Source organism: Equus przewalskii, chromosome 6 (assembly GCF_037783145.1).
Source record: "Equus przewalskii isolate Varuska chromosome 6, EquPr2, whole genome shotgun sequence".
Taxonomy (NCBI): domain Eukaryota; kingdom Metazoa; phylum Chordata; class Mammalia; order Perissodactyla; family Equidae; genus Equus; species Equus przewalskii.
In genome coordinates this window covers 54,070,856-54,085,908 of record NC_091836.1, presented here as the reverse complement: position 1 = coordinate 54,085,908, position 15,053 = coordinate 54,070,856, and the positions used below count along the sequence as shown (strand labels likewise).

Here is a 15,053-nt window from a genome sequence, read left to right as displayed (position 1 = left end):
ACATTAGATCCTCAGACCTTTCTCATCACTAAAAGTTTGTCCCTTTTTACCAAACTCTCCTTTGTTCCCCCATCCACCAGCCCCTGGCAACCACCAATCTACTCTCTGTTTATATGAGGTTGACTTTTTTCTTCTTAGATTCCACATATAAGTGATACTATGCAGTATTTGCCTTTCTCTGTCTGGCTTGTTTCACTTAGCATAATGCCTTTCAGGTTCATCCGCATTGTTGTCTTAATATGAATCTAGCTTTCTTCCTTTATTTTTAATGTTAAGATAGACAAGAAATCCAATACAAACTTAGGCCACTATCTTACTAATTAAATGCTTGTTTATAAAAAAGCCAGCTGATCTCTATGAAATTTCTAGATGACAGGCAGACAATTCATTTTGACAAGCCTAGAAAGCTTGACCGTGGCATGCAAAGTTTTGGGACATCTTGTTGGAAAGATTTCATTTTAGGCTAAGCCAATGTTCTGAGGGTTAAGCTGAGCTCCGGGAAGAGCTAACGTTTTCTCAACTTTCTTTTAAAAAGTTGAGCATACTGTGTGTCTTTGATATCTCAGTGATCTGTCTACAGAAGAAAAACTTCATATTGAACTCTGAGTTGGTTCTCCTTGTTTGATAATCTTTGTGGGTATGTCATTAGTTGCAGAAATGTCATCATTCTTAAGTCCAAAAGGAAGGCATCTAAATGATTTCAAGTTGCAAAGTTCTCTAGATTATATAGGAATTCCACCTATGTTAAACTTACATTAATAAGGGAAATAAAGTTGTTGGGTTGGGTGGTGGTTGTTCTGTCCAAGTAAATTTATCCTTTTGATGCCCAGTGCTTCGAAACAGCACAGCAATTTTCAGTTTTATAATTATCTTTATAATTATATTTTTTCCCTGCATGGTAGACAGCCTCTTGTCAAAACTCAGCATGCATGTCTTGATAAAGACTTTGGTAGACTTCCTTTGTCTGGCAAAAGACGACGTTTTAAATGATAACGACAGAGAGAGAAAATGTAGAAGCATGGGACTCAGAGGGACATATAGAACCTACTCCCTTGGGTTACAGCTAATAAAATGGTATGCTGTATTTTTTGAAATTTTGAATATTTTATAGCAATCAAAATAAAAACCCAATCACTCTTATATTCTTTAAGAAACAAACGAAAGAGGAGACTATGGATGGAAAGTGCAGCAGCATTAGGGGTAATGAGTAACACGGACGTCCTCCTTCAGCAGAAACGTCATTGATAGCCACAGCCTTCCCACTGAAAAGTTCTACTCTCTCATCTAAGAGGCATATGCACAGGAAGAGTGTTTCTTTCTTAAGAAAAAAGGCAATCATTTTAAAGGGATAGAAAATATTCCACTTTTGGTAAAGAAAGCCCTTGATATTAATTAGGCTTTAAGCTTATTTCTGAAGTCTTAAGACTTAAAGTAGTTAAGATCATAAACAGTTGTCTAAACTGTGGCCAAGAAAGAAAGAATTCATAAGTCTCCTCCCATAATGTATTCATCATAGGAGTGAGTAAAAAGGAAACAAAAAAGGTGAGTAGAAATAGATTTGAAAATACTACGAACATCATAATTAAGAAGAAACTCCTTATGGCTAGTGACAATAAAATCTTAATTTTAAAATGATCTCAGGATATATTTCTCAGCTTGAGGCTCAAAGTTTAAACATAAATGGTCAAGTTACTGAAATGTATAAAATAACTAAAAGACTCCTGCTTCATATACTCTCATACGTAATTGTGGAGAATTAGATGAATATTCTTATTAGATTATTATTCAAACACTTCCTTTTTTCTAATTATCTTTTAACTTACTTGCTTTTTTTTGTTTGTTTTTGAGGAAGATTAGCCCTGAGCTAACTGTTGTCAATCCTCCTCTTTTCACTGAGGAAGACTGGCCCTGAGCTCACATCCATGCCCATCTTCCTCTACTTTATATGTGGGACGCCTACCACAGCATGGCATGCCAAGTGGTGCCATGCCTGCACCTGGGATCCAAACCGGTGAACCCCGGGCTGCCGAAGCAGAATGTGCGCACTGGGCCGGCCCCCAATTAACTTACTTGTTTTTAAAGTATGGTTAACAACATATTTAAAAAAACATCATAATGCATAATTATAATTACTTTTCTACTGATATAAACAAGTTATATAGGCTAGTAATCTGATTTTTATTAATGACATTCAATAACATTATATACAATTACTATCATTTGGTGTTACACAGAGTGAAAATGGGAAATAAGTGGCTTGGGTCTTTTAGAAGCTGGCATACTTGCTAATCATCAACCAAAGAACACTAATATAGGAATAAGAGTGTTTAAGAAAAGCCTGCAGTCTTGTAAAATCAACTGTTCCACTCTTACTTCTGTTCTGTTTCAAGAACCCACTAATTTCTATGTTTGACATCTAAATTTTCAATCATTCTAGACTATTTTTCTCTACTCAGCTTTTCCACAGATAATATCAACCTTTGTTCTCATTTTGGTTTTAAGCAGGCATCTATGGCAGGGGCCTTTATGTCTAAGTCTTAGGAATGAAGAGTTGAAGGAAGAATCTACCCAGTAAACTCTCTCTCCAAAAAACACACTTTCTTTTTATTTTTTTTTTGAGGAAGATTAGCCCTGAGCTAACTGCTGTCATTCCTCCTCTTTTCACTGAGGAAGCCTGGCCCTGAGCTCACATCCATGCCCATCTTCCTCTACTTTATATGTGGGACGCCTACCACAGCGTGGCTTGCCAAGCAGTGCCATGTCCACACCTGGGATCCAAACCCGCGAACCCTGGGCTGCTGAAGCAGAATGTGCGCACTTAACCACTGCGCCACCGGGCCAGCCCCAAAAATAAACTTTCTTAAAGTCATAGGAACTTGTTTTGAGGATATATAAGGACATAAAATAACTTTTAAATAATATTTAGTGTACATTAAAAGGCATTTAAAAATTCACTCCCAAAGTTCTTGCAAGTTAGACTCTGTTCTATTCTTCACTGTATTTCCCCCAACGCACTTAGTAGGTGACAGATACTTATTAAATATTAATTAAATTAATATTAATGGTCAAAAATGGGTTTGGAGAGGTAATTCTTAGAAATTACATCCAATCATCACAACTAAAAATACTTCACAGAATATAAATGATTATTGCTTGAAAACAAAATCTGCTATACTGGTAGCAAATAAATTTAATACCTTAGTAAAGAGCAGAAATGTATTTTTTAAATAAGTTTGCAGTCGATATATGAAACCAGATTATGGGAGGAAAAACAACTAACAGGTCCAGTGAAAACATGAGTTTTGAAAATACAGGATTTCAAAATTTTTAATGCTTCTATTCTTCTCTCTACATTGGCTCAAATCAATACTTAACCTAAATTCACAGATACGAATATTTAAAAATTGTTTAAAAGCCAACCTGGGAAATAAGTTGTTGACTGGCTCTCTCTCTCTCAGGTTGAATACAGAAGTACTCTGGGAAAGAATCTGATACATGACTTTCCCTCAGGGCCGCTTCATGACACTCGGGTTAAGAATCTTGAGGGTTTAAGCTCTATTAAGAAGAAAAGGAGTCTTCTTGAGGACCAGCTACAATTCTTACCAAGAACCTCACCTCGCTCTACGCTAAACGCTAAAACAACCAGGGTTATGTAGCATCCACCGCTAGACTGACTGCTTTGAACCACCACGCTTGCTACATGCTCACTGGAGTGTGAGGATTATGAAGAGATTGTTATCTCTTCACTGCTGTTTCTCTTGTGCCTGGAACAGCACCTCGTACATAAAAGGCACACAACAAATATCTGTTAAGTGAATAAAGGAATTTGGTAGACATTCTTCATTTTGGATTCAATATAATTAATGACAGTCATTCTGATGAGGAAAGGCAGAGGCAGTTTTGGGCCAGGATTTCCAGATACAGGCAACTTTAATATTGGAAGAAGATTATTAAGAATTTGTGAGGGAGAGGACAGAGAAAACAGTCCAGGATACATGAATCTTCTTTCTCTAGTTACCTTAAATTTCTTTCTCTATTTCTTTATTTATTGTGCCTCTTGGTGAGTCCATTCTTGCCTAAACATTTTCATCTCGGGCAACAAGCTCCTCGGAGTTCAACCCCTTGACCGCCTGTGGGATCAATGAAGATCAATTGATTACCTGCCGCTACCAGGCACCCAGCTCCTGTATTTGCTACAAACATGGGCTTAGACTCGGGGGCTGTTCTGTTTTGGAGGGAAAATGAAGTCCCAGTTTAATTATCTTAATAAATTAAAATGCCTACGTCATCCCTGTTCTTATATGCTTCTACCCTACTTTTTGATTCAGCCTTTCCTATCCAATATCTGCTTCACAAAGAATGCCACATGTGAGACAGCAGAAGTCACCTTACTGCTTCCCTGTGTCTGTTCGTGTGAAAATCTAATACCCTTGATATTTCTTAGAAGTCCATGTCTGCTGATTTAATGAGTAACGTATGAATTTAGTCTAGGCCAGTATTTTTCAAACCCTCATCATGACCCATTAGTAGGTTAGGATATCAATTGAGTGGATTGTAAGAAGTTTTTTCCCTAATATATAGACTAGAGTAGAGAATATCACGGAACGCTGTATGTAGAAAAACTAAAGGTTTTTACTTAACCTTTCACTTATTTCAGTTATTTACATGTGTGTGGGCGACGTGTACCACAAAGATTCTTATGCACACGGACACATACACACTTACTTCTATTACGGTTTTTCCATAGAACATATTTTCCTTTCTTACTGTAGGTTGCCATTTACAAAGTTAGGGGCTGGCCCAGTGGCGTAGTGGTTAAGTTCATGCACTCTGCTTTGGCAGCCCAGGGTTCACAGGTTCAGATCCTAGGCATGGACCTACACACTACTCATTAAGCCATGCTGTGGCGGCATCCCACATACAAAAGAATAGAGAACAATTGGCCAGATGTTAGCTCAGGGACAATCTTCCTCACCAAAAAAAAAGTTAAAGAGCCACTAACTGAAACCAAATAAGCTGGTACAGTAAACTGTGATGGGAAAAAGAAGAAAGAGTATGGAACAGACCTTGTGTTTCAGACTGGTAAAAAGAAAACAACAAAACAAAACTGAACAAATGAGACCAACAACAAAAAAAGATGTTTGTTCCTATGATGTATATACTATCACTCAAGAGGACACAGTGACAGAACCCAAATAAATACTATTGGCTATGTTAAGTCCTCTTAAGAACTTAGACCATCACTGATACTCAATGATTACCATCAAGTCTCCACATCTCCAACCTTCCCTGACAAGAATGACAGAAGCTGGAAACCACCTTCTGGTTTAAATTCCATAAATTACTATCAGAGGAGTCGGAGAGTATAATCTAAACACAATCGCCCAGAATATTTTCTAATGATCTGACACTCACTCAACACAAACTCAAAAGATAATACCCTTCTTTTAAAGCCTCTGCGGGGGGCCTGCCTAACTCCATAGCCATTTTTTTCTTCAGACTAATCTCACGCCAACTTTTCCCATTTGGGACCTCCTTGTTGGTGAGGAGATCCTGTAAGTTAAAGTACTACATAGTAACTCACATCAGAACCTGAGACCATTTGTGTGAAAGAAAAGAATCCACAAAAAGTGAAAGGAAAAATTCTACAAATCAATCCCCATGACAAGGAACATCATTTTATGGTCTGTGTTACTGTCACATGACCTTATTTAAATAGATTTTTGAACTCCAGTATTCAAGAGGTTCATCAGCTCCTCTTGGTGGTTTTGCTTGCCCCTGCACTGCGCCTGTCCTTCTCCAAGCACATATTCCCTCCTCGGTGTGGCAGTTGCTAAGGGTTCTCAAAGCTTTAGGCTAAACACGGTGCTGAAGCATCAATTTCACTCAAAGGTTTTTTTGAGGGGGAATTATTTTTATATAAAAAGCAACATGGAGATTATGAACTAGAATGTAAAAGTGTACTTGTTTTTAATAGAGCATGAATTGATGCAATCCTTGAGGCAGGCTATTTGGGATAATGCCCCAGGATAGCCAAGGGAACGCTTTTCTTCTCTTCTCTGCTATTTGGGTTACTTCAGTGGAAATCTCAGAGAAACATGCTAAAACATCACTCAGCTAGGACTAGTAGTGGTGCCTTGGTTATATTATCAGGCAACAGGGTTTTAAGCCTAGAACACTATTTGACAAACATTTACAGCCTAAGTGCTGAGCAAGGTGCTAGATTGTGGAGATGCATCACAAACCAGGAAGATGCAGGGTTCCGGCCCTCAAGGTGCTCATGTTCTAGCTCAGAACTGTGATTTTACTTCATTATCATCTTTTTTTTTTGTTTAAAGGTTTTATTTTTCCTTTTTCTCCCAAAGCCCCCCAGTGCATAGTTGTGTATTTTTAGTTTTGGGTCTTTCTAATTGTGGCATGTGGGACGCCGCCTCAGCATGGCTTGATGAGCAGTGCCATGTCCGTGCCCAGGATTTGAACTGGTGAAATCCTAGGCCGCCAAAGCGGAGTGTGCAAACCCGACCACTCAGCCACGGGGCCGGCCCCTCCGTATCATCTTTAAAATATATTCTTTATTTCAAAAACTAAATGCAAGATGTTGAACAATATCATTCATAACTAGTTTTAAAAGATGATGCCTCAATAAGATTGAGGGTAATAAACAATTAATAATAATTTGGAGCCTCTCTAATCCATACTTGCTTTATCCTGGGGCTGCTTTCTAATTCCATCTTTTCTTGTAAAAATATCCCTTATGAACTCTGAGACTTTAAGTCAATAGGGAATCAAAAGCCCTTTACAGGGCTGGCCCAGTAGCACAGGGGTTAAGTCTCATGACCTCTGTTTTGGCAGCCTGGGGTTCGGAGATTAGGATCCTGAGCACAGACCTACACATGGATCATCAAGCCATGCTGTGGCAGCGTCCCACATGTAAAATAGAGGAAGACTGGCACAGAGGTTAGCTCAGCGACAATCTTCCTCAAGCAAAAAGAGGAAGATTGGCAATGGATGTTAACTCACAGCCAATCTTCCTTACCAAGAAAAAGAAAAATCCCTTTACAGCTTCTCAAAGCTAGTAGCTGTTAGTCCCTAGGATCCTGTGGCAGTCATTGGCTGTCATACTTGGCCAGTACAGGGTACACTGCACATTCTCTAACTTTGTAGGTCTACTTCCTGAAGCACAGGGAGAAAATGGAAGAAGAGATTCATATGTGGTATATCAAGAAAGGAATCTTAGCCATAATTCCATGATTATTTTAATGCAAGTTCCTCATTTTACGCAAGACTATCAGTGTATAAGACAAGCATCTCCTCTCCAGTATGTATCAGTCGTGGCTGTTATTTTCGCTGTCCCGGCTGCAGAGACCATAAAGAAATAGACTATAGGCCACAAGAGGCATATCTCCACAATGAAAAGGTATTACCCAACAGAAGTTCTCTAAAGGAGAATACTTATCTTGATGTGCTTTCCTGTGTTTTCCAGATTTTGTTTCTTAGGATATTTGTACTAGGCTTTCCTCTAAGTGAAAAGCAGGTGTCTAGCTAGGCTTTCATGAATAGAAACTATGATCTGATAGTCCGTTTTTAACTAAGACTTGCAACTAGGTCCATTCTAACTGGAAAGCCATAGCAATTAAGGATAAGGCGAGTGGTGGCAAGGGGAGGCAGAAAAACGGAAGGATTAATGAGAGCTACGGCAGGGACAGTATCCTGCCTTCACATTTAGTTGTGAATACCAAAACGACTCCCTACGTATCTTTGCCCACTGTCCCTCCACATGGTCTTAACTCTCTGGGGATGGGAACATCTTAACCTAACATGCACGCATATCACTTCAGTTTCTTCTCCTGTAAGATTTTCTTTAAATATTTTTGTAAATTAAGAGTAGGGAAGAATTCTGAGCTTGTTTCCGCCTACATTTTATACTTGACACTAAAAGTACTTGTCAAATTTATTTATAAAATTATTTTTAAGATTTAGTCTAAAAATTATTCTAAGTGGGGAAAAATATCATTCTATTTTCTAGATATTGTATAGTATTTGAAAAGAGGAACTATCCTACCATAATTTTTAGCCTTGATTCTCTTATATTAAGCTGTTCAAGCTTCTAGTCCATATTCAACTATTACATAAAAGAAAAAAAAACCATTTGAATGGAACAAAACTATTATAATCAACTGTAACATATGTTGTTGAAATAAATGCTAAACACTATGTATCTTATTTGTAGTCATATCTCCAGTTTAAAATAAATGTATAACATTTGAAACGTTTCCATCTTGAAATATATTTATAAACTATGTCATAGCTTAAGTAAAACTCTAAGATAAGCACACTGCGGGTGTGGCCCTTGTGCAACCTGGAAACTATTCTGGGTACATGCCCTCTACCGTAAATGGCTTCCTACATACATTTGTTCTAGCAATGTTTTTGACTCCGGTAAAGACCCAGGATTAAAATGATTACTGAATGGTAGACTCTCATCAGGAAGCCAGTCAGAAGATATAATATTTAACATTTAAGGTTTCACAGACTTCTATCCAAGCAGCTAAAGGAGCAGTGACATTAACTAAATCAGCCATGTAGCTTTTACTTTGCATTTACCAAAATTAAGGAGTTACCTTCCATTTTATAAATAAGGGAGCAAGTTTGCATAGTAATCACTGACAATTTTAAACCTCTACAGACCAATCTCTGGAAGAAGGGAAAACCTTATATATTGCTTCCTTTAGCAGAATATGGTTCTAGTATTAAATATTAAGACACACCATATTATTTTATTTATTTACAATGAGTCCTAACTGTGTTCTGAGAGGCTTGGGGTACATAAAATATTGAAGCTGACCAGTAAGTTGGTCTAGTGGCTAAGATTCAGTGCTCCTACTGCTATGGCCCAGCTTTGCTTCCCAGTCAGGGAATCATGCTACCTCTTTGTCAATTGTCATCCTGTGATGACTGCGTGTTGCTCTGATGCTCAAAGCTCTGCCACCAGCAATTCAAACACCAGCACGGTCACCCATGGTGGACAGCTTTCAGTGGAGCTTCCAGACTAGACAGACTAGGAAGAGGACCTCACCACCCACTTCCAAAAAAATTGGCTCTGAAAACCCTGTGAAGAGCAGGCAGCATTGTCTGACATAGCGCCGGAAGGTGAGAGGATGGCATGAACAGACCGGGCAGGGTTCTGCTCTGCGGTACACAGGGGTGCTAGGAGTTGGAATGGACTGGACAGCACTAACAACAACAAAAAATAACAAGGGCCCTAAGCGATGGGTTTTATTATTTTATAAGAAACCCAGAGAGTTGGATTTTTTGGCAGCAAGGATAAGTATTAAATTTTTTATAAAATGAGTCCATATTAAAAGAATCCATGCTTTACTCTTTATTCAAATTTGGAACATCCTATAATTTTTCATCTTTTTAAAAAATCCCGCAAGGATCTGCAAAAATCATCGATAGTCTCCTCTGAAGATTATAAAATAATTCTAGATTACACAAATAAACGACAGCAAAAATTTCAAATGTTTGAACCATAAATCCAAGAACATACCTTTATCATCAAACATGGGTAAACTATAACTATAAAGTATACAAACGAGGATTAACAAACTCATATCTACCTACCATACGTCTTGGGGAAGATTTAAAGTGATGCTGCCTTTGATTTCATCGCGGAAACACATATATCCTAAGGTGGCTAAGGTCACATACAGAGTTGTAACAATTCCCATGCCAATATTCAATGCCTGGGGGAAGCGTTTTGATTCTTTCATTTGATTTTCCAGAGGAAGGACCTAAGAAGAGAATGCAAGTAATACAAGTAATTTAAAACAATCTAGTATTGTCTTAGACACACACACAAATTAATCTTTCTATAGTGTATAATGCAAATCTTTTTTCCTTTACAACACTTACAATTGTTGAAATTCTTTTTCTAGGTGTTATATCTTTTTTTTATACTACAGAGTTTCACATTCTTCTAACAAAAAGATTTGACATCAGCTCTTAGCAGGCAAACCTGTCAGTTTTTGTTTTAAATAAACTTTTTCCTTTGGAATAATTTCAGATTTACAGAAAAGTCGCAAAGATAAACAGAAAACTCCCATGTACCTGTGACCAGTTTCCCCTACTGTCAACATTTTACACAAGGTACATTTGCTACAACTAAGAACCAACATTGGTACGTCACTGCTGAACGCCACACTTTATTTGGGTTTCACGAGTTCTCCCACCCGTGTCCTTCTGTTCCAGGTCCCATCCAGGACACCACACTGCATCTGTCACACACTTCCCTAGTCTCCTCCAGTGTGTGACAGTTTCTCAGTCTTTCCCTATTGTTCCTTGTCTGGACAGTGTTGAGGAGTATTAATTAGGTCGTTGGTATAATGTCCCTCTATTTGGGTTTCTCCGATATTTTCCTCATGACTAGACTGAGATTACAGGTATAGGAAGATACCACAGAGGTGAAGTGCCCTGCCCATCACACATGCTGCGGACACGACCTATCCCTGGGAAAGTTAATTTTGATCACCTGGTTAGGTGCTGTCTGCCAGGTTTCTCTGCTTGTGAAGTTCTTTTCTTCCCCCTCATACTCTGTTCACTGGAAGCAAGTCAGTGAATGCAGCCCACACTCCAGGGACGAGGACGGACACCTCCAGGAGCGGAAGTATCTACATACATTATTTGTAGATAATATATATACTACTTCTATATACTTATTTATTAAGCATTTATTTATATTAGTATGGATTCATTTGTATTTGTTTTATACTTTGTGTATGATCCAGAACACTGCTGTTTATTTTGTTGCTCATATGTTTCCAGCTTCAGTCATGGTGAATTCTATCAGGTGGGTTCTTGTGCCCCTCTGACATGCCTCCAGTCTTTTGTTTTTTGAGCATGTCCAAACTTTCTGGCACTACACGATACTCCAGACTCATCTTGAATTTCCTTGCATCAGCACATTTCTTGAAAGAACTTTGGTTCTTTCGTTGGAGAATGGTATTTAGAATTCAAGATCTGGGTGCTTGCTGCTACTGAGGCATGACTACTTACAGGCTCTCTCAGTAGAGAGTGCTAGGAAATCTATGTATGTATGCTACCCATGTATACACGTTTATAAGTGTTTCTTTGTCTCTCTATCTGTACCTATTGTCTGTCAATTTAGTGAGATGAATAAATTATTTTAAGTATGTTAAAAAAATACCTTTAACAAAAAGAAATAAAGGCTACTTGAAAAGTTAAGTTTTTTACGAAAATCTTTAGAGGTTTTGGCCACATGATTTGACCATATGATGAAACACATTAAGTAATAACAGCAAGTATTTACTAAGTGTTTACACTGTGCCAGGTATTTTTCTAAAAGCTTTGTATGCAGCATCTCATTTAGTCCTCACAGTAACCATGAGATAACTCTAATATTATCTGCACTTTTCAGGTTAGTCAGGTCGATATGGAAATATTAGCTGTTAATTAGAGAGAACAGAGAATAATTTGCATGCTCTGGAGATAATCCAGACCTGAAATAAGGGGATATGGTCAAGAATGGTGCCAGTGCAGCTAGAAACTAAGGAGAAAGGGAAGGAAACGAACATTTATGGAGGCTTCCCCTGTGTCAAGCAGTATCGTAGGTAGTTTTACATATAATCTCATTTACAAAACAGATTTGGGGAAATATGAAAGAAGAACCAACATCCCTTAATTACTGACTGGAATGGGGAAAAACAGGGACAGAGTGAAAAGAGTTACTCCAGTGTTTCAAGCTTGAGTGACAGAAAGTAAAACCAAAAGAAATAGGGAAATGAGAAAGTAAAGCTGGTTTTCGACAAGAGAGTATGTGTCCGACTCTGGAACTGTTGAATTTGAAATGTCAGAGGAATAACACAACTGGAAATGTCCGACAGTTAACTAGAGCTTACTAGATAAAGACAGAAATGAAAATCTGCAGTGATGTCTGCAACAGTGATAAGTGGAGCTGTAACAATTTGTGAGAATTTCCTAAAGGAGAATTCAGAGAGAGCAGAAACTCAAGTAAAATGGTACAAAATGGTCTCTTGGGTCTATTTTGTCTGTGGTTCATATGAATAGATGTTTATAAGTGGTTTTGTTCCCATACCAAACCATTAGACTATGAAACATAAGCTGTAGAGTAGACAGCAATATTCTGTTTTCCCCAAATCTACACATTCTAGGCTTCAAATAAACTGGAAGCATCCTGAATGGGTGCTTGTGTCTCTTGGTTATTAGCTTTACGATAACATCGTTTCTCAAAACAAATACGATATGCACAAATCTAAAGGGAGAATTTATATTTGACTCTTCTAAATGTAATATTAACTTTGTAACGATTTCAATTCACATCAAATCATCCAGACTATAAAATATGACATTTGGGATTTGTCTGAATTTAACTTGGGCTTGGTAGAGTAGATGGAATAGAGATAAAATAAAATTGTCCGAGTTAATCGTTTTTGAAGCTGGGTGATGCTTACATAGGAGTTCATCATACTATGCTCTAAATTTTGTAAAGGTTTGAAATTTTCCACACTAAAATGTTAAAAATCATCTATTCTAATGTCTCCATTTAACAGATTAAGAAAAAGAGAATTAGAGAGTTTAAAAAATACGTCTAAGATTAAACTCTTGGTTAGTGGAAGCACTAAACTATAATTCAAGTCCATCACACCAAACTGCAAATTGTGTTCCAGGAATAAAGAAAATAGAAACAAAAAAGAAAAACATGCATTTTTAAATGTAGCTTGACTATATAAATCTTTGTGTTGACTTAAGATTTTAAAAAAATAATAATAGGGGCTGGGCTGGTGGGATAGTGGTTAAGTTTATGCATTCTGCTTTGGTGGCCCAGGGTTCGTGGGTTCAGAACCCAGGTACGGAACTACACACTGCTCATCAAGCATGCTGTGGTGGCATCCCACATACAAAAGAGAGGAAGACCAGCACAGACGTTAGCTCAGGGACAATCTTCCTCAAGTAAAAAGAGGAAGATTGGCAATAGATGTTAGCTTAGGGCCAATGTTCCTCATCTAAATAAATACATAAATAATAAAGAGTAAATCCTTACCACTCCTATGCCTTCAAAAGCAAATACAGCAGTACCAAAAAAGAGTGGGTATTTTTTCCAACCAGCCACTATTGGAAGGTTGTGGGGATCTGGCATATTCTGGAGAAAGAAAGAAAAAATAAGACAAGTTACATCTTTACTTATCTTAAAGGATTTAAAGTGTAAAAGCAAAATCATACACTCTGAGCTTCACAACAGCAAATATGTGTTACAAAAGTGAATACTTCTTTCAATAAACACTTAAAGCACCCTATGTTAAATGTAGCCAAGCTGTTAGGATTTCACTGCCAAAAGCAACTGTATCCCTTGAGCCCACACATTCCATCTGAGCTAAATGCTCCTGATTACCTGTTTCCACCTGCAAGTCCTAGGCTGTTCACACTGGCTATGGCTCCTGCCACAACAGGAAGACATAAGCATACTCAGTGTCTGAGCTGACAGCCACGTAGTCAGTTGTACCAATTCCTGATGGTGTCTAATGAAATTCATTCTCCACTCTATTCTCATTGCTCTTTCAGTCTCTAAGATACCTGGTTCCTGACTTTGGCTTTCTATCTCCTAACTCTGTGCTGCTCCCTGGTACAGGTCTCCTCTTGGTTTCAGTGTTTTATTCTTTGATCTGACAGTTGCCATTACCCTTACTATTTGTGTCTATGCCTTGACTCTGGCTTTGATTATCTGGTCCTGACTCATAGCCTTGTTCAAGTTCTCACTATCTGGAAATTCACGAACTGCACATCTTGTTGAAGATCTCTCACTCCACAATGGCCACTTCTTCCAGCTACTCAAGTCTAGTTCCTGCTCTCCTCACCATCCTCTGTTCTCTGCTCTACCTGACTGGAAGTGGAACTCAAGGCCAAGGAAAGAGGATGAACAAAGAACCTGAACTGTGAAGCATATGGATAATTTGGGAAATAGAGAGTTCTAGAGCATCTGAAAGATATGAAGAATTGTGTGATATAATGGTGGTACATGATTAAAAACATAAGTCAGGGTCAGAGTGAAAAGAATATTAAAGTATTTGAATTATTTGATAACACTAAACTGTCACAAACTCCAGAAAGCCTTAGGAGATCTTTCTGCCTGTCCCATTCTACTCTTACATGCTATGAGTCTACGGGTTTTGGAAGTCAGAGAGGAAAAGAAAATGAAACAGAGACCCATCATAAGAGAGCTTGTAATGAACTGCTAATGGAGACTTTATAACAATTACTTTGGCAGCAATATGTAAGATGAATTAGATCAGGAAAGAATAAAAGAGAGATTCTTGACCTTTTTGGAGTCATTGGCCCTTTGAGAGATAAAAGTTATACAGCTGTTCAGTAGAAAAACATACATATCTATAAAGAAACTCTAAATCTTGCAAATAATTTTAAGGGATTTTCAGACCCCCTAAATCCCATCAATGGATTCTTTTAAGGAAACTGGGTTAAGAATCCCCAGACTATGGACAATGAAGTCAGTTGAGGTTATTGCACGCTTCAGATAAAGAGTTTATTAAAGACTAGTGTAGTAGCAGTGGACTGAAGTGGTGACAGTAAATAAAGGTTCAGAAGTGAAAGAAAATCATAAAGTTACATCTACATTCCCATGTCTTACGATTGGTTCAAATCATAAAGGAATAAGCAAAACACTAATGAGTTCTTTGTTTCATGTTAGGCAATGTACTATGGCACGATCCTAAACCTCACAACTCTAAGAGGTAGGTATTACTATCTTCTGAAGCAATGTCATAAAGCCCAGAAGCATATTCATCAAGATTTAAAATCAGATCCAACAACAAAGCCTGTGCTTTCAATCTCTGTGTCATACACTTTTCTCACTAAGCAGAACCCCCAAAGGAAACCAAAGTTCACTGATGGTCTCCTGTGTGCCATCTATGAAGTAGGGGTCTTTACATATCATTAATTGTACCTCCAAAGTCAACAAAGAATTTACTTATTAAGAAACACATGACACTCAGTTAAAAACA

The 15,053-nt window shown here is 37.9% G+C and overlaps 1 protein-coding gene across 1 annotated transcript in view; it reads right to left on the bottom strand.

The window, feature by feature from the left end:
* SLC36A4 (solute carrier family 36 member 4) overlaps positions 1–15,053 on the bottom strand; it is a 54,566-nt gene that overhangs the window by 10,733 nt on the left and 28,780 nt on the right. Inside the window, exons 8-9 of the mRNA XM_070623912.1 lie at positions 13,082–13,180; positions 9,625–9,794 (exon numbers count right to left, since the gene is read on the bottom strand). Coding sequence (XP_070480013.1) covers positions 9,625–9,794; positions 13,082–13,180 — 269 coding nt within the window. The remainder of the gene's footprint in view (positions 1–9,624; positions 9,795–13,081; positions 13,181–15,053) is intronic.